The sequence below is a fragment of the Tiliqua scincoides genome, chromosome 4 (assembly GCF_035046505.1).
Source record: "Tiliqua scincoides isolate rTilSci1 chromosome 4, rTilSci1.hap2, whole genome shotgun sequence".
NCBI lineage: Eukaryota > Metazoa > Chordata > Lepidosauria > Squamata > Scincidae > Tiliqua > Tiliqua scincoides.
Window position 1 is genome coordinate 194,674,435 of NC_089824.1, and position 23,528 is coordinate 194,697,962.

A 23,528-nucleotide genomic window follows, 5' to 3' on the forward strand; every position below is an offset into this window, starting at 1 on the left:
GAGTACCAGTATAGCACTTGCAGAAAGGTCAACTTCCAAGAGCATGAAAATCTTTAAAGGTGAAGAAAATCTGATCTAATAGAACCACGTACTTTATGGTATGGGGCTAGGTCTGTTGACTGCTGAGATTACTACCCACATCTGGCTGACCTCTATCCATTGCGACCTTGCCCACTGTATGTGTTTTTCGTACATCATGAATTCTGTCTAGGCACACGTTGCCTGATTGCATTTCAAAATGTGCATGTGGCAGTGGTGTAGCGGGAGGGGGGTGGAGCAAAAGAAATATTTTCTTTTGTCTGTCCTAACCCGCCCAACACTCAATTTTAGTGGATGTCCTCTGGTTCTGGTATTATATGAGAGTGTAAAGAGCATCTCCCTATCCACTCTGTCCATCCCCTGCATAATTTTGTATGTCTCAATCATGTCCCCCCTCAGGCGTCTCTTTTCTAGGCTGAAGAGGCCCAAACGCCGTAGCCTTTCCTCATAAGGAAGGTGCCCCAGCCCCGTAATCATCTTAGTCGCTCTCTTTTGCACCTTTTCCATTTCCACTATGTCTTTTTTGAGATGCGGCGACCAGAACTGGACACAATACTCCAGGTGTGGCCTTACCATAGATTTGTAGCCGTTTTGTTCTCAACGTTTTGCTCCGCCCCCCTCCAGCTACGCTACCGCCTGCACTGAGTGCTCCGCCCCCTCCAGCTACGCTACCGCCGCCCTCCAGCTACGCCACCGCCTGTACTGCGTGCTCCGCCCCCTTCAGCTACGCCACTGTGTGCAAGCACTGGAAGGTGCCACCAGAGGCTGCTCCACTCCAGCGTTCCAGAAGCCACAGGCAGGCGTCAGCACCTTCACTCCTCCACACCGCCCCCCTCTCCGTGGTAGTCGAAGTTGTCGACGTCACTTCAGCAGCTTGGAGCATGCGCAGCAGGCGGGTGCTCCAGTTACTAGGGAGGGCGCGACCCTTAGTTACCGGCGCGGCCGCTGCTCCTGGGCCTGAGGAGCCGTGAGAAGATGGTGGCGACGCCTCAGGTAAACGGGCTGCCTCCGGCTGGTCCCCTGCCTGAGGTGGGGCTCCTCCGTAAGTGGGCAACTTGAGGCTCCTTGTCCACCCCTGCCTGTAGAGGCCAGTCGTCCTTCTAGTAGCGGTCCTGGCAAAGCTCCCATTGCCTTTGAAGGGGTTTTCACAGGCAGAAGTTCCACGGGTGAAGTTGTGCCTCTGTGGGCGCGAGAGGCTGCCCGTGTTGTATTTCTAACTGCCTTTCTGCGGTAAGAGTGGGGGGCTTCCCTCAAAGGATGATGGGAGTTGTAGTTGGGTGAGAGGGCTGCGTGTTTAAGATCAGTGTGTTGGGGCCTTCCTCAAAGGATCTTGGGAGTTGTAGTTGGGTGAAGGGTAAGCTCAGTGTGTTGGGGCTCCCTTGTAGTCCGGTAAGAGGGCTGAGTGTTTAAGATCAGTGTGTTGGGGGCTTCCCTCAAAGGTTCATGGGAGTTGGAGCAGGGTGAGAGGTAAGATCAGTGTGTTGGGGGCTTCTCTCAAAGGATCATGGGACTTGTAGTTGGGTGAGAGGGCTGAGATGCCCCTCCCAGAGCTACAGGGGTCCCTGCAGAGATGGAAGGAGTACTGAGCTAGTTAACCCAGTGGGGTGTTGCTGTGCCCTCTCTGTGCTCTGAAGGTGAACTTCTGTGGTGCCAGAGGAGGATTCTCCCCATGTGGTCCTTGCCAAACCAGCTTCATATAGGTTTGTATTGGGGGGAAAAAATGAGTTCTGTGAATCTTCTCTGCTTTTTCCATGAAGGTTTTGAAATAAGAGATGTGTATGATGTAGCTAGCAGGACAAGAGATCACTCTCTTAAACCCATTTTTGCCCGGCCCACCGGTATACACATTGGGCACAAATGGTTTAAAACGAGAAGCCCCTTGGCTTGGGGCTTCCCCTGAGGCAATCTCCAGCTGCTTCCTGGCACCCACTAGATACAATGGTAGCTGCTGTGGCGCCACTGCTCCAGTGGGCATGGGGAAGTTTGGGATTGGGCTGCCCATCTCTGTAACTTCATGGGTTAAATTACTACCTATGAATAATGGAAAGGTATGCTTGCAGCTACCAATTTCAGTGGGTTTTATTTGGAAGTCTGCATCTGATTGCAGCATTACGTGGCATATCATAGACAACAACAAACACACTTTCTAGGCTTTCTATTTAAGCTACAGTGCTACGAAGGGAATTTTCCCCTTACAGTTTTCTGATTTGTAATGTGAGGGACAACTCTGTTGCTAAGCAATTTAATAAGGAACTAGAGGTCACAACAGTAAGCTATTGGGAATCCAAAAAGGAAAAAAAACTGCACAAAATAAAACAGCTATTTTGCTGGCACAGTTCTGAGAAACTCTGTGTCAGGCCTTCTGGCCTGACACAGAGTTCAGGAGCCAGGAGCTCTGTTCCGCCAGTCCCAACCTCCTCCCACACTGGTTCCCTGCCCTGCCCTCCCCCTACCCTCGTTTTGCCACCCCCCCCCCCGAGATCACACCGCTGCCCATCAGTCATACTTACCTTCAGTGGTAGCTCATCTTCCAGTGCTGGGCCCAGCATCTGACTAGTGTGGGGCCTGCACAGATGCTCCCTACTTCCTGTAAAGCAAACATGCTTTACATGTTGACGACACCTAGCACTGGCACTGAGGGAACTCAGGATTGGGCCCTAAATACCATTGACTACAGTAACTTTTACCTCATGCTAAAAGCTTGTATTCTGATAATCGTGTTTTTCCCTCTTCAAAATACTGTACATACTTGAGGAAACAGTGGGTGCATATTTGGGAATACTGTACACCTATGACTTGTTTCCACCCTCCCCCACCTCTGAATAGTTCTTTCACGTTTGTAGGACAGTTCAAGATCAAGATCTTGGACCTGATCTCAGTATTTATTGTCACAGCCTTTTGTTTTACAATAACTAAAATGTGATATGGCTAGTACATGTATGTGTTATCTATTGATGTATTCCACATTGAGCTATGGCTATCTGTTCCTTTTTTAAAAAAAAAAAAAAAAAAAGCAAAGACAAGTGAATTTTTAAGATTTTATGAACACTCATAGCCCTTGTTTGCTTTTCCTTTTGATTATATGGTTGCGCTCTTCTTTCTTTAAGGTAACCATGGAGGGAGAAATTCGGAATACAATAATTTTCAATGCTTCCAAAAAGGAGATTTTTACTATGAACAGTGGCTATAGGATAATGCAAAAAAAACTTCGAAGTAACTGGAAAATACAGAGGTGAGTGGTGTTTCTGTATTTTTTTTATTTCTTTATTTCTCTGTTTTTTTATTTTTCTCAGCTTGGGCTCAGTCACTGCTATGTGGAGTAGGAAGGTGAGGCATGGATATCAGTGAGTCAGTCTTTCATTTCTTGATTAGTACTGAAGTGTGAGGATGGCATGCAAATGGTTGTCTTCCTCTCAGTATTTACAGCTCTGCTCACCTGCAGTAAGTACAGAATCTGTATACTGTTAAGGTAATAATAGATGGGGCTGATTTTTTTTTTAAAGTTTGTTCTACCATGTAGTTTATAGCTAAGAGTGTGAACTAGGTAGTTTTGCATTAAAGTCACATTTCAATGGGGAAAACTCATATGGTGACCATAGGCAAGTCACATCTTTCAGCTTCAGTTCCTCAGCACCTACCCATCTGTCTGCCATTTGTTTTTATTTGTTTGTAACATAATTCTCTGGAACATTTTGATCTTGGAATGAAATTTGATTTTTGTGATTATGAATTTATATTTCAAGTTCAAATACCACCTCACAATCTCTGTGTCTATTTCAGAGTGGTAAAACCAGAGAAACAAAATCAAAATTAATTGCATTATATCTAGTAAATATGCTTTGAACATTGAGATAGCTGAATGGACACTGATGTTTATGTTCAGGACACAATTGTATGTTTCAAATTCAAACTTCAACTCATCCTTTCTCCCTTTCCAGAGAGGGGAGATGTATGCAGAATTATTGTAATGCAACATTTACCTCAAAGTTTAAGAACCCAATCCTGAGCTCTGTGCTCCAGCTGTTGTAAACGTGCCACAAGGCAAGTCTGCAAGGCTTACCACCGGACCAGCGCCCGTGCTAGCCCAGAGCTGGCAGGCTGAGGCACACAGGATGCGGCGGGAACTGTTCTCAGCGCCGCTGCAGCTGTGTGCCCCGGGCAGCTCAGGATTGGGCTGTAAGACATTGGAAGTAACATTTTAGGTCTGAATGCATTTCAGGTGATTTGTGTTGTTTTTGATGACTTGCCCTTGTGACTACAGGGTTATATGTCACTTTGTTAATTTGTTCATAGCTTAAAAGATGAAATTACTTCAGAGAAACTGGCTGGTGTAAAACTGTGGATTACAGCAGGACCCAGAGAAAAGTTTACGGCTGCTGAAGTATGTACTAGTCATAAATACTTAAGAATTGTTCAGATATCTTCTTGGTGTTGTCTGGTGGTTTGATCCTGTGAGCTACTTTGCAGAGGTAATAGTTCTTGGGTTTCAGTGTTCTTTTGCATGGCATCCTATGGGACTTTGGGATTTATAAGAGCAGAGCGCACAGGCACAAAAATGATCAGACCATTTAGTAAATTTAGGGGTTGTTGCCTGTCAAATGCATCACAACCATAGTGCTCTCCTTATATTTTGTGGTGGTTAAATAATAGATCAGTGGTTGTCACACATTTAGCACCAGGACCCACCGCGACAGAATGAGAATCTGTCGGGACCCACCGGACGTGATGTCATGACCGGAGGTGACATCATCAGGCAGGAAAATTTTTAACTATCCTAGGCTGCAATCCTGCCCACACTTACCCAGGAGTAAGTTTCCTTTACTTACTAACAAAGTTTCCTTTGTTAAAAGAATATACATAGTAGTTTATTAAAAGTACAGGTCTATAACATTTCCCCAAATGCAGTCACATATCATGGTAGTATCAAGTCTATTAAAAATACAATATTGAAATGAATGGGGACCCACCTGAAATTGGCTCGTGACCCACCTAGTGGGTCCTGACCCACAGTTTGAGAAACACTGCAATAGATCTTATAGGTAGGTAGATTAGTGGCCAAGCATTGATGGATCACATAATGCCTGCTGGGTGTGAGATTCTTGCAGAAGAATACTGGACTAAGTTAAGTGGGCCTTCATCTGATGCAGCAAACACTCCTTTGTTAAGTAAAAAATGCGTATTTGGAATTACTTAACATGTATTTTATTTCAAAATATGTGTATCCTGCCTTTCTTAAAATTCAAGGCAGCTTACAGACATATAAGGCACGGGTCTGTAAGACTTTCACACATTGTGAGAGTCAGTGAGAAAGGCAGTATATAAATACTGAATAATAATGTGTTATGTATTAACTATGAAGAGATCCCAAGTATGCATGCTAGCCTTATAAATTGAAATTTTCAATTGATGGACCCGCAGGTATGAAAACAAAGAATGTAGCCCACACAAAACTGTAATAAATTCACCTCTGCTAAACAGATGCATGTGTGTTAATCTCTGTTTATGTCACATAAAGTAAAACCATCTTTAGGATTAACCTGCCCATTCCCTTGTAAGAAAAATAGGAAGGGATTCCTTAATCAAACAGGTATTTGTATTTATTTGTTTGCCTCGTGCATGCTTGCAAGTGTATTTTAATATTCAAATGTTAAATTAGCTAAAAGCAGATTGTCTTTCCTTTGTAGTAGTATATTATTGGCAACCTTCAGTCTCGAAAGACTATGGTATCGCGCTCTGAAAGGTGGTTCTGGCACAGCGTCTAGTGTGGCTGAAAAGGCCAATCCGGGAGTGACAATCCCTTCCACACCGGGAGCAAGTGCAGTCTGTCCCTGGTCTGTCTCCCTGGCTATGGGCCTTCCTTCTTTGCCTCTTAGCCTCAGACTGTTGGCAAAGTGTCTCTTCAAACTGGGAAAGGCCATGCTGCACAGCCTGCCTCCAAGCGGGCCGCTCAGAGGCCAGGGTTTCCCACTTGTTGAGGTCCATCCCTAAGGCCTTCAGATCCCTCTTGCAGATGTCCTTGTATCGCAGCTGTGGTCTACCTGTAGGGCACTTTCCTTGCACGAGTTCTCCATAGAGGAGATCCTTTGGGATCCGGCCATCATCCATTCTCACGACATGACCAAGCCAACGCAGGCGTCTCTGTTTCAGCAGTGAATACATGCTAGGGATTCCAGCACGTTCCAGGACTGTGTTGTTTGGAACTTTGTCCTGCCAGGTGATGCCGAGGATGCGTCGGAGGCAGCGCATGTGGAAAGCGCTCAGTTTCCTCTCCTGTTGTGAGTGAAGAGTCCATGACTCGCTGCAGTACAGAAGTGTACTCAGGACGCAAGCTCTGTAGACCTGGATCTTGGTATGTTCCGTCAGCTTCTTGTTGGACCAGACTCTCTTTGTGAGTCTGGAAAACGTGGTAGCTGCTTTACCGATGCGCCTGTTTAGCTCGGCATCGAGAGAATGAGTGTCGGAGATCGTTGAGCCAAGGTACACAAAGTCATGGACAACCTCCAGTTCATGCTCAGAGATTGTAATGCAGGGAGGTGAGTCCACATCCTGAACCATGACCTGTGTTTTCTTCAGGCTGATTGTCAGTCCAAAATCTTGGCAGGCCTTGCTAAAACGATCCATGAGCTGCTGGAGATCTTTGGCAGAGTGGGTAGTGACAGCTGCATCGTCGGCAAAGAGGAAGTCACGCAGACATTTCAGCTGGACTTTGGATTTTGCTCTCAGTCTGGAGAGGTTGAAGAGCTTTCCGTCTGATCTGGTCCGGAGATAGATGCCTTCTGTTGCAGTTCCAAAGGCCTGCTTCAGCAGGACAGCGAAGAAAATCCCAAACAAGGTTGGTGCAAGAACACAGCCCTGCTTCACTCCGCTTCGGATGTCAAAAGGGTCTGATGTGGAGCCATCGAAGACAACAGTGCCCTTCATGTCCTTGTGGAAGGATCTGATGATGCTGAGGAGCCTGGGTGGACATCCAATCTTGGGGAGAATCTTGAAGAGGCCGTCTCTGCTGACCAGGTCGAAAGCCTTTGTGAGATCTATGAAGGCTATAAAGAGTGGCTGTCGTTGTAGTGGCTGTAGTAGTAGTAATAATAATAATAATACTAGTATTTATATACCACCTTTCTGGTCATCAGATTACTCCTCTGACTTTATTCAAGGCGGTTCGCATAGGCAGGCTATCTCTAAATCCCTGAGGGGATTTTTACAATAATAGAAAGGTTCTATCTTTCAAGAACTGCACAACATTTCAGATGGATCTTTCACGGTCTGGTATCACTTCTGGCCCCCAGTTGCCTCCCACGCTGGCTGACAAGCAGCTCCTTCATCTCTCACTTGAAGGGCAGACAAGACACTTCTTCACTCACACCAAAGAGCAGGTGGAATAACTCAGCTCAGCTTGTCAGCTGCTTCAAGGTCTCACCATTTATGGAGTTGCCCGTGGCCTGAAACTGGCAACCTTCAGATGTTATCTTTGAGCTAACGGAGGCTCTACCCTCTAGACCAGACCTCCTACCCTTTGTAAAAGGCCTCCTGCCTTTGTAACTAAACCCATTTGTTAATTGGATTAGCTTTTCTGAATGTGTTTCATTTCTTCTCAGTTTGAGGTTCTGAAGAAGTACCTAGAAAATGGTGGGGATATCTTGGTGATGCTGGGAGAAGGTGGTGAATCTCGATATGATACCAACATCAACTTCTTATTAGAAGAGTACGGGATCATGGTCAATAATGGTAATGATTAACCTGAATGGCTTCTGATTATTTTCAGGTTTTGTAGTAAGAAGCTACAAATAATTGACTAATATATGTTGAGTGTGATATGTTGTTTATATCTAGTTTCTAAGATGGCCAGAGGAAAGGTTTGATTGCAGTTTTCCAGTCTCTCCCTTTTCTTTAGGTCTGCTGATTTTGAGAATATTAGGCACACATAATACTATAAAAGGATAGCCTCAGGTACATGGTACTTACTGCAGCCTCAGTTCTGTACACTTGGTGAACAGAAAGCAAAATGTAGATGGCTCTCTTCCTGCTACAGCTGAACTTCCTTTAGCACAGTGGTTCTCAAACTTTTCAGGAGTTTTAATCCCAAGGTAAGTCTTTGCAGGGGTGAGGGCAGTGAAGTGATCCCCAGGATTGTGTCGCTAATGGGGGGGTGAAAGGGGGGTACTTTTATTTCGTATAGGCTGCTGCAGGAGTTGTGGGGAGTCCTACATAGCCCTCCACAGGGCTCTCGGAGACTTGGAACGTTGAAAAGAAGAGTTCACAAAGCACTTCCTGTTTGCGAATGCAACTAGGAAGTGCTTTGCAAACTCTTCTTCTCAACGTTCCGAGCCTTGGGGAGCCCTGTGCAGGGCTGTGTGGGACTGCCTGCAATTCCTGCAGCAGCCTGCAGTAAGAAGTACCTCTCTTTCACCACCATTAGCAATGCAATCCTGGGGATCATGTCGCTGTCCTTGCCCCCTCCCCACCCCTTAAAGGGACTGGAGAAGCTTTACACGAGCTGGTGGGTCACAACCCACCAGTTTGAGAACCATTGCTTTAGCATATTGCCTTAGCAGGCTGCAGCTGAATCAGTTACAGTGCACAACTTGATTGTTCTTTTGCTCTTATGCCCGTGACCAAATTCTTACAACCTACTCCTCCCCAAGGCCCAGGCAGAGCAGAGCAGAGCAGTGCATGAGGTTGCACCCAAATCTCTACTTATGGGTCTGTTGCAATGAAAGTTCTTTCATCTGTATCAAAAGGGAACAAGAATCCATATACCATAATATCTGGTATTGTGCTTCCATTTCTTTAAGATGCTGTGGTGAGAAATGTGTATTACAAATACTTCCATCCTAAAGAAGCTTTGGTCTCCAATGGAGTTTTAAATCGGTAGGTCTTCAGTGGCAGAGGGTATGTCTTCTATAATATAGCTATAGTTTGAGAACACAATTCTTAGTCTTGCTTTTGTCAATAAGGGAAATCAGCAGAGCAGCAGGCAAAACGGTGTCTGGGATTATAGATGAAGACAGCAGTGGAAATGACTCGCAGTAAGTATCTTCTCACCAACCACTTTACAGTTGTCATGGATCTTTACTCTGAAATGTTCTAAAGAGATTTTGGGTGCAATCCTAACCCGCACTGGAGCAGGCAAGCCAGGAGGCTTGCGCTGCGTCCAACGCGGGATTGCAGCGAGCAGCGGCTCAGCCACGGGCAAGGGGAAGCTCTTACCCTTACCCATGGGTAAGGGCTGTGCGCCCCTATGGGTCTCCTTGGACCTACGCCACCTCTGGAGGTGGTGCAAGTCAGAGGAGAGCAGAGCGACTTGAAGCCGCTCCACTTGCCCCGGGGATAGGGGTTGGGATCCAGCATAACCGCCGGGTCTCGGCCCCGCTCCCAGCTCTCCGTGCACCCACCCCTGGGCCCCTCCCTTCCCCTGCCCAGTAACACCCCCTCCCGCCCCTCACCACACCCCCCACTCCTACCTTTGCCGCTTATGTCGGTGTGCTCGCACGTTTACAGCACATTCGCAACCCTCCAGGGCCACCTATACCAGCATAACTGCCGGTTAGGATTGCACCCTTTGTCTGACAGGCGGGGTGTACTATTGACATTTCTAGAATATCATACAGCATATTCTACATTTTAAGATTTTATATTTTGCTTTTTAAAATGTGGTTTAAAAGGAACTAATCTCAGAAGCACAGTGCAACTAAAGGGAATATTTCCATGTCCTCTGGAGGAATGCTGGAGTTCCTATTTTGGTGCAAGGCTTTTGAGGCACACTGAAGACCTTGTAGCACAGCACCAAATAAGCCATAGCTATGACTCTGGACTGTTTGGGGACTAGGCTGCTGGAACACTCTAAGTATCTTGGCAGCCCAATGCCAACCCAATACCTTCGTCTTGACTCCAGCTCAAACTTTAGAGTTGGGAATTGAGGTCAAGATTGTCCCTGCAATTGATTGGTTTTCTGCAATGGAGGGAAAATCCCTATACCCATCTCCAGCTACAAACTTGGAACTAAGGAAAGAAGTAGAAGATTGGCTCTGATACCACACAGAGACACAGCATGAAGTCAGGGTAAGGGGAGTAACAGCATTCTAGTGATCACTGAGTTTGACTTCTCAACCAACCCCATTAAAAAAAAAATGGGGACCCTGTATATATAAATAAAGAGACTGGGTGTTGCAGATTGATAAATCTAAAGTCCACTCTTAACAGCGCATGATTAAACATGTAACCATCCAGGAGTCTTGCTAATACGTATTGAGGCACTATAGTGAAGTTTAGAAAATGCTTATGATGTTATTACATCTTTTTGTAGGGCTCTTACTTTTGTGTATCCCTTTGGTGCCACTCTGAACGTGATGAAACCAGCAGTGGCTGTTCTCTCCACAGGATCTGTCTGTTTTCCTCTTAATAGACCCATCTTGGCTTTCTATCATTATAAGGTATATTACATAGTTGCATGAACCACAAAGTACTGGTTTAACATTGCATCTCATAACATCATAAGCAGTTTTTATTACTTGTGCTTTACTGAGGTAAGCCTATTGAAAGGAGCTTTATTTATGATAACTGTTACCTTGCAGATGCCCGATCTCGGAAGCTAAGCAGGGTCAGGCCTGGTTAGTACTTGGATGGGAGACCACCTGGGAATACCAAGTGCTGTAGGCTTATACCATAGTCTTTTGAGACTGAAGGTTGCTAACCAACCATTTGATTTATTATTTTTTTTTAAACAACAAATAGTTCAATTGATCAGTTACTACAAGTTGTCACCAGCTTATCTGTTGTTGTTAATAGTAATTATTACACAGGCCTACACACATTTTGCTGTTGCAAAAGTGAAAACCTATTCTTGGGTATATATGCAGTGCTGAAGCCAAAAGTAGCATCGGTTTTGCCCGATTGGCTCTAGGTTTGGGGGTACAACATAGCCACTTTATATGCTGATTCAAGTAGCTTCCTCATTAGTTTAACTCCAGCTACCAGAACTATTTTAAATAAAGATGTATTCCAGTACATTCTTTATGTTTACCTATAATATGTTAAATTGATTTTGGCTGGTTTTGGTGAACAACTAGACATACACATAAGAATGCATAATGTTTTATACACTAAGGGCGCAGTCCTATCCAACTTTCTAGCACCAGTGCAACCACAATGCAGCCCCAGGATAACAGAACAAACATTCTCTTACCTTGAGGAGGCCTCCATGATTGCCTCCCCACCACAGGAAGCAGTGCATGCCCCATTGGCATGACTGAACTGGCACTGGAAAATTGGTTAGGATTGGGCTCTGAAACATTTATTTTGCACAATTTTAACTATAGTATTTCACCTTTCTTATAGTGTCATGAGAAAATGCTGACAGAGATTTAGAGCCCAATCCTGAGCTCAGTGCTCCTGCTTTCTGCCAGAGTGCACTGTCGCAAACATGCCATAAGGCACGTCTGTGAGGCTTACTGCCGGGCCAGCTTCCGTACTAGCCCAGCACTGGCCGGCGCCAGGTGGGTGCCTTTCCTCCACTGCTCGGTGGTCTCATGGACCGCCGAGCTGTGGCACAGTAAGCGGGGGAGGGGGTAAGGAGGAGGTGTTCCAGGAAGGGGGGAGGCAGGTGGAGGGTGGAGAGAGGGTGGGGAGGAGGCTTGAAGTTCTACCTGGAGCTGTTTGGAATCTCACTATTATTTCAACCATATTCTCAACTCTTACTTTTCCAACCTATTCTCTTTGAATAAATTGAATGAACTGAAAAAGTGGATAGCAGAATCAGTCTAACTAGACATCTCTTTTACCCTTGTCTAGCTGGAGGAAATTATAGACAAAATGCTGCAAGAGGAAGCTGAAGAAAATGGTAGATTGTCTGTCAGGGCAGAGAAAAAGATTAGAAGGAAAATCTATAATCTGTTTGAGACAAATGAGGAGGTAGGGAAAAGAATAGTGATACACCAGATTCTCTTATTAAGTAAATGGGAAAAAATAAGAGCAGAGAAACCAGAATAAGTTACTTTATTATATAGACAATCAGATGTCCTTTCTGGAAACCATCCATCAGCAGCAGTAACAAGTATACAGTCCCTCTGTTGAAGAAAATAAAAGTTACCTTTAGACATTCTGTCTCGATTGGAAACTGAGTTGAAATTCTTGTGCATTGTATATTTGTAATAATTGATTGTGAATTTTAAATTTGTTAACTCTTTCAAGTGCTTACTTGTGACATTTGTTTCCTTCTGTGATTATTCAGCATATTAAGATAGTAGAAATAATTATCTTTATGAAACATTTTAATTCAGCCTTCCGAACACACTAGCCTTCACAGGTTGGCAGTTTGAGCAGTAGGCAGCCCAATCCTAAGCTGTACTGGTGCAGTCAGGCCACATGGCCTGCACTTCATCCAGTGCAGCTCAGGAGGTGGTTAGAGGTCTCCTTGGGGTAAGGGGATATATTTCCCGTTCCCTAGATAAAGCCCCAGCCACCCCTGTGGGGCTCTTTGAATCTGTACCAGCTATATCATTGGCACAAATCCAGGAAGCACAATGTAGGGCTGTCCAGCCCGAAAAGGGGGTTTGGACGTGACAACTGCCACCGCTGCTGATCCTCCTCCCAGGCCTGATCCGTCCCTCATTCTGCCCTCCCCCTGCCCAAAAATACCCCTTTCCTTCCTCCAACACACCCTCCTGCCACCCTGTCCCATTCCACTAGGGGCAGTCTTATCTGTGCCACCCAGGACTGGGGTCAAATGCAGTGCTGCAAAGCTGGTGCAGGCCTGCACGCTTGCCCAGCCAGCTCACGTGCAGCCACAAACACCCCTTATAGCATTTTTGTGGCTACATATGAACCACAAATGTGGTTATGAAAACACTCTGAACCAGTGCAAGGATGGCTGCCCTGGCTCAAGCACAAATTTGGATTGCACAATAATTGACTTTTTTCTGTTCAGTTGCTATGTTCAGTTCAGTTGCTATGGAGCTATCCCCATTGAATGTATTATGTATGCTGCTTAAAACCCCTTACTAACTCAAGAAATGTTAGCAAGTAGTTGGTGATGTACTGTAAGCTTTGACTTACATTTCTGCCCAACGTTGCATATATGCAAGAGGGGTCAATTGTGTACACCTGTGCGCTGGGCAGAAATGGGTTAACCACATTTGTTAAGGTAACTGAAGATTTTGGTAGCATCAGAATATCCAATTTTCAGATATCTAGATAGGCCGATAATTACTTATTTGTCAGTAGTATTTTGTCAAATACAACATTGAATAAGTAATCTTGATAAATGTTTGGCTATTTCAGGTGCTTCCGCGAAATATTGTAAAACGTTTTTATTGATTTCTTGTTGGCAGAATCAAGGTGGCAAGTTAGCAGTGCTAGGCTCTTCTCATATGTTCAGTGATCAATATTTGGAAAAAGAAGAAAACAGCAAGATAATGGTGAGACTTTATGGTTATGAAAGTGTTCATTATTGTTAGTCAATTTTAGGGATGTGCAAAAAAAAAATCAGAATTGTTTCAGATTTCTCTTTGTTGCTGTGATGGCCTGATTAATTTTGTTGGCTCATTTTAGCAATTTGCTTTGCTTCATGGCTGATTAGGATGGTTGCTTTGTTTCAATTTTGATTTGTATTTTAATTGTTTCCGTGGAACAAAATTGAGGTCATAGCAACTTGCAAGTTACTTCTCAGGTCTGGATGAATTTTACAAAGATGGAAAGTCTCTATAAGGAGAAAAAGGCAGCTAAATTTCATCCGCATCGATGCGGCGGTTTTTATTTGAGAGGCAATTGAAGCCTGATACTTTTACTGGGTTTTTACTGGGTTTTTGGTGGTCTTCTATTTTTTGTAGCCAATTTGTATGAAGCTCATCAGTAATGTAGGGATGAGTCCCCTCCATTAAATTTCAATAAGTAGGTGTCTTTAGTAGGTGAAAAGTAAATTTCAAAAGTATATGTGCTGGACCATATCTCAATAACTGCCACATTCCTACTTTATTTTTTATATTGGGGCAAATAAGAGAACCTAGGTATGTGGACAGAAACAGGTTAATCTGATGCAAGTCTTGAGTGTACTTTTCTTGCTTAAATCAAGTGACTTGAAACACCTTGCTTGGTTCCTCTCTGTATCCTGTCACGTATCATGTTGTGCAAGCGGATTGCAAGGCTTTAAACAGCCCCCGAAAGAAATGAAGGGCTCTTCAACTGAATTTAGTATTTATGGGGGAAACCAAACATTGTCATGAAATACCAAAAAAGTGTAAAAAGTTATTGTGACACTCTGATTTAGTAATAGATGTTAAATGCCCTAGGTCAGGGCAATTCTTAGAGTTCTCAAGGATAATAACTAGACACCCAATTCTTAGAAAGCAAGGCGAGTTTCTCTCTCTTGGTTGGTTGATTAAAGTAAAGACAAAGACTTGACCACAACCTGTAATAATTAGTAAAAGTCTCTCCCTTATCAAGGAAGAATCCTTTTTGACAAAGACTGGTGGATCCTTGAAGAAAGATTTCTAAAATAGATCTGCAGGCCAATCCTGTGCATATTTATTTGGAAGTAAGGCCCAGGTTACTGTATATATTCAGGGCCGTTGCATCGAACTTTTCTCCATATTAGGGCATTGTATAAATAAGCCACTAGACTTGCAATCTATGGAGGTCACTGGAAATACATTGACTGGTCCTTTGAAAAATTTGGTCATGGATATTAGATGTTCAATGGCAATGCTCAGATTTAGGGTCCAAACACACAGGATTAAGATTTGTGTAAGTATACAGGCAAGAAAAAAGCAAGGAAAGCGCCCTACAGGTAGACCACAGCTGCGATACAAGGACATCTGCAAGAGGGATCTGAAGGCCTTAGGGATGGACCTCAACAAGTGGGAAACCCTGGCCTCTGAGCGGCCCGCTTGGAGGCAGGCTGTGCAGCATGGCCTTTCCCAGTTTGAAGAGACACTTTGCCAACAGTCTGAGGCTAAGAGGCAAAGAAGGAAGGCCCATAGCCAGGGAGACAGACCAGGGACAGACTGCACTTGCTCCCGGTGTGGAAGGGATTGTCACTCCCGGATTGGCCTTTTCAGCCACACTAGACGCTGTGCCAGAACCACCTTTCAGAGCGCGATACCATAGTCTTTCAAGACTGAAGGTTGCCAATACAAATACAGGCAAGAAAAAAAAGGAACCTTCTAATGGGCACAATATTTTGACCCCCATGGAGTTTTAACAAGTACGTTTTTTGATTGATTTGATTGAGTGGGTTACTTAAAGCTTTTATACTTTTCACAAATAATGCCAAAGGCAGCTAACAAGCAATTTTAAATTTGCTTTAAATTGGCAAATGTGACATTTATCTCTTGAACTGTGAAAGTGGTATCCCTGGGGCTGCCCAAGACATCCTGACACCTGAAGCAGCATTTCAGATTCTGCTCTCCTTACCTGATGATGTGCTAGCCCACTTCCCAGTGTACTCATTCAGCACTTTTCCTTCCATGTTTCCTCTGCCCTCCTTCTTCATTTTCCAATCCAGTGAGTGGAAGGGGAAGCAGTGAAGGCAAGTAGGCAGACAGAGATGGGTGGGTACCCCCCCCAAACTACAGCCTGTGGTAACCACTTCAAGTGGGCCTATGGATGGGCTGGTCCTGAGTAATAATAATTTACTGTAATTAAAGTAATTATTTAGGGCCCAATCCTATCCAGCTTTCCAGCACTAATGTAGCTGTGTCAGCAGGGTATGTACTGCATCCTGCAGTGGGGTAGCAGTCAGGGGGCCAACTCAAGGTAAGGGAGTGTTTATTGCCTTGCCTCAGGGCTGCATCGCAGCTGCATCAGTGTTAGAAAGGATAGAATTTGGCTCTTAATTAGTAATAATTTACTGTAAATATTGTTTGCTCTGCTATCTAGTCTATTTGCATATATGTCTTTCTTTCCACTAAGTTTGATCCGTTGAATGTGCCTAGAAACTTCCATTGTTGTTATGCAATATTAATGTAAACCATTCAAACAGCATCACAAACTGAAAAGGTCTGTGGTTTCTAGGATGTCCTTTTCCAATGGCTTACAACAAGTGACATCCATTTAAATCAAATTGATGCGGAAGATCCAGAGGTAAGAGAAACTGATCTAATAGTTGAAACATCATAGATTGTTATGTTGGTCCATTAGAAAACATCCAAAAGTCACAATAGAGTTAATACATTTAAGACTAAGTGGCAGGTTAATCATTATTAAACTTGTCTGCAATAAAATATAATTGCCAGGTTTTTATATTTGATTCTTAGGCTTTTTTATTCCCTAACAAAGACCTTGCTAATCTTAAAGAAAAAGTTCAAGCTGTTAATATTGGTACCTACTGAGTATATTTTCCCATTATTAGAAATTTCCCACTATTACTCCCAGTATATGTGAATCAGGAGAAACATAATGAGAGATATACTTATTTTGAATCAGTACGTGGTCACAATTTGCAAAATTGTTTGAAATTTTTGATTCCTGCATCATGAGATATACGAAATGCTGATGGAATGACTACCCTCCCGGATGGGGACAAATTCAAACCACACTGTTAAAACTGCACATTTGGTTTGATAAGTGCTTTGAGACATTCATTTTATCATGTGGCTACATATTCTACTGGAAAAGCTCTATACTGCAAGCTCTCTTTTCTCACAGCAGTTTCCATGATTTTTCAGATATCTGATTATACAATGCTTCCTGATATAGCTACCCTGTCAGAGCGACTACGTGTTTGCCTGCAGGAGGGGGATGAGAACCCACGAGACTTCACAACACTCTTTGACATGTCCATTTACCAGCTCGATACTACAGCACTCCCGAAAATCATCAAGTTAGAATCCATTCTATCTTTCACTTAATTTTTAAAAAGAAAAGAAAAAGCCTTTGTGTGTAGAAGAAAGTATTGGAAGAATGTATCCAATTATTGTCAGTTGTTCACTGAATATAAGGCAGTGCCTTATGCCTGTCATAAACAGGCATATATACATTATAATATGTTACAAGCCACCAATGGAAAAGATGGATAAATCATGACTTTTAATTCATGTACCTCCCTAACCTTGTCCAACCATCTGGCATAGTTAAATTAGTGACTATCCTGCTTTCTTGGCTTAGTCTGAATTTAACATGACTCCAAAAGTTTTAATAAGACATTAAGGGCACAATCCTAACCAACTTTCTAGCACTGGCCTAGCTGCAATGCAGCCCCAAGGTAAGGTAACAAACATGTCCTTAGCTTGAGGAGGCCCCCTTGACTATCTCCCCACTGCAGGATGCAGTTCACGCCACATTGGCACAGCTATGTCAGTGCTGGAAAGTTGGTTAGGATTGTGCCCTAAAATGGTAACCTTTCATAATACGAGAGGTAGGTCCTCCATTTGAAAGTCACAACTGTAATAGAAATAAATTTTGAGGGCTATTTACAGTTACCTGCAGACAGTTAACGGCTTGAGCTATATTGTAATTACAGGTGTGCGCCACTTAACGGTCTCCGGTCCCATTGTTATGCGATTAGGTCATTAAGTGAGCATTAAGCCCAATCTGTCGCCTTTGTTGTGTAAACAGACAGTCCCTGCCAGACACTAACTGGCCACACAGGCTACTGGAGATAGATTACCTCTTCTTTGCATTAAGAGCCTCTCTGTTGTGTAAATAGACACTCTGCTGCAGGCTATCCGATTGCCTCATTAAGAGCATCTTTATTGTGCTTTGACCACCATCATATATGCGGTCCATTGTTAAGTGGCGCATTCCTGTATTTTGTTTATGAAATTTTTTTTGCATATGATAACTGCATTTATTAACATTTATTTATTGTACCGGTCAACAACATAACATTTGGTGAAGTGCCATTGTCTGCCATTTGTACTATCTTGATTCTTTGCAGAGCTTATGAACAGTTGAATGTGAAATATGAACCTCTTCAGCTTATTCAACCTCAGTTTGAAACTCCACTACCAGCACTTCAACCTGCAGTGAGTAGTAGTTAGCCTAGTCCTAACTTGCGCTGGAACAGGCAGACCTCTGCTGTATCCAGCACAAGTGTCAGGCAGCCAGAAGCTCAGCCTGGGCAAAGAGAAACTTTTCCTCTTCCCCTGGGGAGAACCACTACAGTCCCCTTGGGGCTCCTTAGGTCTGCGCAACCTCAGGAGGTGGCACAAATCCAAGCAGCCCAGGACTGCCCCAGGTTGCTTGGGAATGGGGTTACAATTTGGCATAACTGCTGGATCCTGGCCCTGGCTCCCACTCCCCACCCGCCCCAAAACACCTGCCTCATCCCCACACCCTCCCAGACCCCTGTGTTGGCTGAGCTTGGCTGACTCAAACCCACCATCCCCGGAGCTTGCGTCAGTGCCGGGAGGCCAGCACACATCTGTGCGTTGGCCTTTCTTCCCCCAGAAGTGCTTGATGGCACTTTTGCAACAAAGGACTTGCATCGGCCCAGTGTGCAGTTGGATTGTGCCTAGTGTTGTTTTGTTGTTATGACATAGTGAGCGTGTAGGAAAAACAAATATTTATTTACAATTGAAACATAGAGAAAGAAACAAATAAACAAACAAGCAAGGTTTCTGGAGTAAAATTGAAGGCATGAAGTGACCTTTGTGTGAGACATTGATAGTAGGTGATTTCAAAGATAGTTAAAACAAAAGTGTTTTGGGAGGGAAGTGAATATTTATGAGGCAGCAAGAGAGATAGGTGGATATCTGCGTAAGTGTTGGGGGTTTTGGCAGGGCTAGCAGGAAATAAAAGCAGAGATTAGGATGAAACAGCCATGGAAAGGCTTTTAAGTAAGAATCAGTTTGTTTTGCTTTAGGGCAGTCAGTGAAAATAAGGAAGGACTTAACTCTAGGCAAAGTGTCTTCATTCTTCCAACTTGGTAATGCCCTTCTAAACCTATTGTAGGAGCCAAATCCTCATAACTATCTTACAAATTAATCTAAACCTGCTCTGGCTAACCCTGACATTATGATACAAACAGGCTAGTCTTCATCTCACCGCTTGATGGCAGCGAGGTTCCTATGATAGCGCTGACTGCCATAAGGCAGCCAGCACCTGTTGTAAAAGGCACTCCCAAAGCATGCAAGTCAGCATGCCGTCCGGAGTGCCAGCGGGAAGGCCTGCGCCATCCTTGCTCGTGGGAATCCCTGCTCGCCACAGGAGGTGGGATTATGGGGGAGGTGGGAGGGTGGAATGGAGGGGGGAAGGAGGTTGAACCAGGTGAGGAGGGAGCCATAACAGTGGGAGGCTGTGGGAGGGGGAGGATCCGTAGTGGGTGGCCCAAACCTGCCAGTGCATGTCCAAGGAGACCCATTGCGGGTCAGGAGGCTAATGCAGGGGTAACAAGATTTTACAATTCCCTTTTCCTGCTGAAGCCTCCTGGCCCTACCCCACTTCCAGCATGGATGCAGCGTTCATCAGTTTGGTGTTGCTGTGATGGTGGTGGTGGTGGTGTAAAAGAATAAGATTGGGCTCAAAATTCCTTTTCATTAACCATAATTCTTATGCTCAATTACCTTGTTTCTCTAAAGTTGAAATCAGAAAGGTCAAACTATCATGTTTATCATTTTCTATTTTCAATGGTATAAACTAGTTGCTAACATTGTGGGCTTGGGTAAGTGTCAGAGCCTGCACCAAATACTCTTGTCTTTAAACAAGTAAGAACAGGACCAGGCGTGATAGTTTCCACTCTCCGCTTACTAGGTTTTTCCACCTGCCTTCAGAGAGCTGCCTCCTCCCAGTCTGGACCTGTTTGATTTAGATGAAACTTTCTCTTCTGAGAGAGCTCGTCTTGCCCAAATAACAAACAAATGTAAGTGCTTGCTCCTGGGTTTGTTAAGCTAAGATTGATTTTTAAAGGGAGAAAAACAATCCAAATAAGTTGGTGTAATAAAAACAGTGTGTGGGAGTGTGTGGTTGGTTGATTAGAACACGTAGAATTATTATTCTTTATTCGACTTGTAATCTGTCTTTTTCCTTGAAGGGCAAAAAGGCAGCTTACTTAAGGCAGCTAACAATAAAATACAGACAAAACTATAAAAACTTATGAAATAGACATTGAAAAACAGGTGATATAAAAACACAGCCAGCAGTAAACCAACATGAATGCTAACAAAATAATTAAGTAAACTCCTAAAAGCAGCCATTTTCGGCCTTGAAGGCTTTCTTAAATAAAAATGTCTTCAGGCCTTGCCTGAAGGTTAAAACAGAGGAAGCTGTCCTTGGCTCGAAGGGGAGGGAATTCCATAACATGTGCGACCACCGAGAAGGCCCTGTTTCTGGCCACCATCCCCCTGACCTCACTTGATAGCGGCACAACCAACAGGGCCCCTTCGGATGACCTAAGAGAACAGATGGGATTGTATGAAAGAAGTTAGTATCTCAAGTATGCTGGTTCCAAGCCATTTAGGGCTTTAAAGGTCAAAACAAACACCTTGAATGTTACAGCTAACATAAATGTTACAGTTAACATTTTTCTCAGCTGAGCTGAGCTGAGAGAAATAGCTATGGAAAAAGCTATTTTCCATAGCTTTCCATGCTCGCTTGCCAGATGCTTAGGCCGGCATGAATTGGCATTGTCTCCTCTAAGGCTGTGTTCAAATGCCATTCTCCCATTTGGCATTTGTGTCAGGAACTCCTTCCTCATGAGTTTGTCTGCCATTTAAGGATCTCTACCAAAGAGAACAGTTATGGATTCACATTGATGCCCATTAACAAATTTCTGTGCATCTGCCAGTTGCAAATTTCAATAATATTACTGCAGTCAGTTTTCCCCTCCCCTCTGCATATGACTAAATGTGCATGCACTATGACTTTCATAAATAGTTTAGCTTCATTTTGAACTAAATCTACTAAGTCCTGATTGCAGTTCAACATTATGCACATTATGCAACATTATGCAATTAAAAAAATAATTGGGAAAATGTTTTGAGCTTCATCAGTAAGAAGATTGGGTCTTTACAGGTTTTCTCTTTGATAATCTAACTTTTAGAAAGATATTCTAATATTTATGTGAATCTGTCTCATAATTTCACACAACTCTTGCATCTGTGGGTTGTCATACTATTTTGACATTCTTCTCAGGTACTGAAGATGATCTAGAATTCTATGTCAGGAAATGTGGCGATATCCTCGGAGTAACAAATAAACTTCCAAAGGAGCAGCAAGATGCCAAACACATCTTGGAACACATTTTCTTCCAAGTGGTCGAGTTTAAGAAGCTAAATCAGGTAGCTATTCGACACTGAAGTTATAAAAGCCACATTTCTGGGAAAACAGACTCAATTCTGATCTCACTGAACTACTGTGGAAGCACCATATTGAAATTAAATCTTAAATCCTATTCCCTGGGGCATTCCTTATTGCAAACTGATTTTGAAACTAACAATGGCTAGTGCTAATGACAGTGCAGTACTGACCCTCCACAGTCCTTTTCTAAAAAAGTTTAAGTTTGGAAATATTTCATTTGCTCCAGACCATACAGTTTAAGGAGTTTGAACACCTTACTTGGTTTTTAACTTTTGGTTTGTATCATTAAGAGGCATTTAAGCAAGGAAAAAGTGAAAGTTCATGTATATCATTGAACTGAAATGTATAATGCTGCTAATTTGATAATTAACAAAGATTTTTACATTTGCAATGAAACTTTCTGAAGTACCTCAGGTGATGAACCAAATGTTGCTTCACGAACATATCAACTACCTATTGTCTGTTTTTGCATCTGCATCCTATAGTGGTGGCCAAAATTGTGGACATTTATTGAAAATTTCATGTTTCACAATTTTGCAGGCTTATAGGAGATATGAATATTATGTTTCGCTAGATTCAATGTCAAATCTGCAGTTTCTGCATTGCAGATAAGAATAATGAGGATTCCTGTATGTAAACAGTGGTTCATAATAAAGGGAATTCCATTGTTGACCTGGCTAGGAAGCAGCCCTAACCTGAACCGATAAAAATTTTGTGGCACTGTTTGAAAAACCTGATACTAATGAGGTGTCCATCAAATAAGAGGCAATTAACTGAGGCTATAATTGCTTCCTGACACCATGTAATAGCAAACATAGAGCTTCAAACACTTGTTGGCTCAGTGAGACACTGCTGTGCTGGTGTTTTAAACAATGCTACCCTACTAAATACTGGTAATAGTGTAGATTCATCATGGTAGAGGTATTTGAAGCATACCTATTTTTTTTGTACTGCAGATATTTGAATTCTTTTTTTTGTATTGAATTCAGCATTAGATTCTCTTTCAATTGATATATAAACATTTGAATTTAGTGAAACAAATTCCTATAAGCCTGCAATATTGTGAAACATGAAATTTTCAAAGAGTGTTCACAATTTTGGCTTCCACTGTATCTTGCTTGATTAGGGGGCTCCACAGCCGGAGTTCTTTGGGTAAAGGTTATTGCCTCATTGAAGTAATTCTAACCATCCCTTATAATGGCTGAACAATTCAGCTAGTCAATTGGACTATTTCCAATCTTTCTAGCAACTTGCTGTTATTCCTTCTCACAAGCGGTATTGTCTTCAGTACTTTATTTGGTCAAGTACCTCTTTATCTTCCTCTTTGGTGTACCCATGTGCAGTGTATGTCCCTTGTGGTGGGGAAATTCCAGTATTTTAAAAAAGTAGAAGTATCCTGAGAGAACAAAAAAGTGCATGGGGAGTGCTGATGAAGATGTAACCATGCCTAGTGGTGACAGGAATGTCTTGAACTATGAGAAAAATATGTTGACCTTAGATTTATGCTCAGTATTATTTTAACGCTTAAATGCTGAATTGCAAAAGATGGCCATTTAACAATTTTACTGGGTGTTTCAAGTCTGCCTATGTAGAAATTGAAAGATTCTTAGAAAGATGGGTGTTTTGATAAATCTTTTTCTCTCCTTAAAGGAACATGATGTTGATACAAGTGAAACTGGATTCCAGAGTGGTTTCTGAACACTTGTTTCCCAGCTGAAGAATATGACTCCTCTGTGGCAGAGGAAGGAATTATAGCAGAGCTTCTCTGTTTGTATATTTAATAAAATGTTTTCTGTCTGCCACTTTTCTGTGCTACTTCTACTCTATATTGTAAATTTGTCAGTTTAAAACTTCAATGCCAAATGAGGGATTGCCTTACAGGCAGCAAGAATTTTGATATGTATGAAGCATTCCATTTTAAAAAAAATAAAGATTGCATTTTGTACATTGAGAAGATCTTACTTCTGGGTTCTGTTCTTTTGCTTTTAATTTTGGATTGCAGACTTAGCTCAGGGCAGTTAGCCAAAGCATCCAGCTGTGTTTGACTACTCAGGGGGGCCCATGGATCGGGGCTGCTGCCCCCCCCCACAACACCCTTCCAGAGGCAAGGGAAGCTTTGCTCTACCTCCAGAGCTCAGACTGAGTCCTGAGCTTTGCTCCGCCTCTGCTGAGCTCAGACTGAGTCCTGGAGCTGAAAAAAAATCACTTCTGGTTTCTCTGTGAAACTGGAAGTGATTTGGAATGTCTTATAAGGCATTGGG

General features: G+C 43.1%; 1 protein-coding gene across 3 annotated transcripts; it reads left to right on the plus strand.

Moving 5' to 3' along the window:
- Positions 1 to 809: 809 nt before the first annotated feature.
- IFT52 (intraflagellar transport 52) lies at positions 810 to 23,194 on the plus strand. Of its 3 annotated transcripts, none has more exons than XM_066626189.1 (14): positions 810 to 1,081; positions 3,147 to 3,271; positions 4,333 to 4,420; positions 7,635 to 7,764; positions 8,832 to 8,907; positions 8,994 to 9,065; positions 10,343 to 10,469; positions 13,365 to 13,451; positions 16,045 to 16,113; positions 16,698 to 16,852; positions 17,909 to 17,996; positions 19,723 to 19,831; positions 21,103 to 21,248; positions 22,918 to 23,194. In XM_066626189.1, the coding sequence occupies exons 2-14, from the start codon at positions 3,153 to 3,155 to the stop codon at positions 22,963 to 22,965; spliced, it is 1,314 nt and encodes a 437-aa protein (XP_066482286.1). In that variant the 5' UTR covers positions 810 to 1,081; positions 3,147 to 3,152; the 3' UTR covers positions 22,966 to 23,194. The 3 variants fall into 3 exon arrangements, with proteins under 3 accessions (XP_066482286.1, XP_066482284.1, XP_066482285.1); XM_066626187.1 differs by having other exon boundaries at positions 811 to 1,032; XM_066626188.1 differs by lacking the exon at positions 810 to 1,081 and adding an exon at positions 1,664 to 1,739.
- Positions 23,195 to 23,528: the final 334 nt, after the last annotated feature.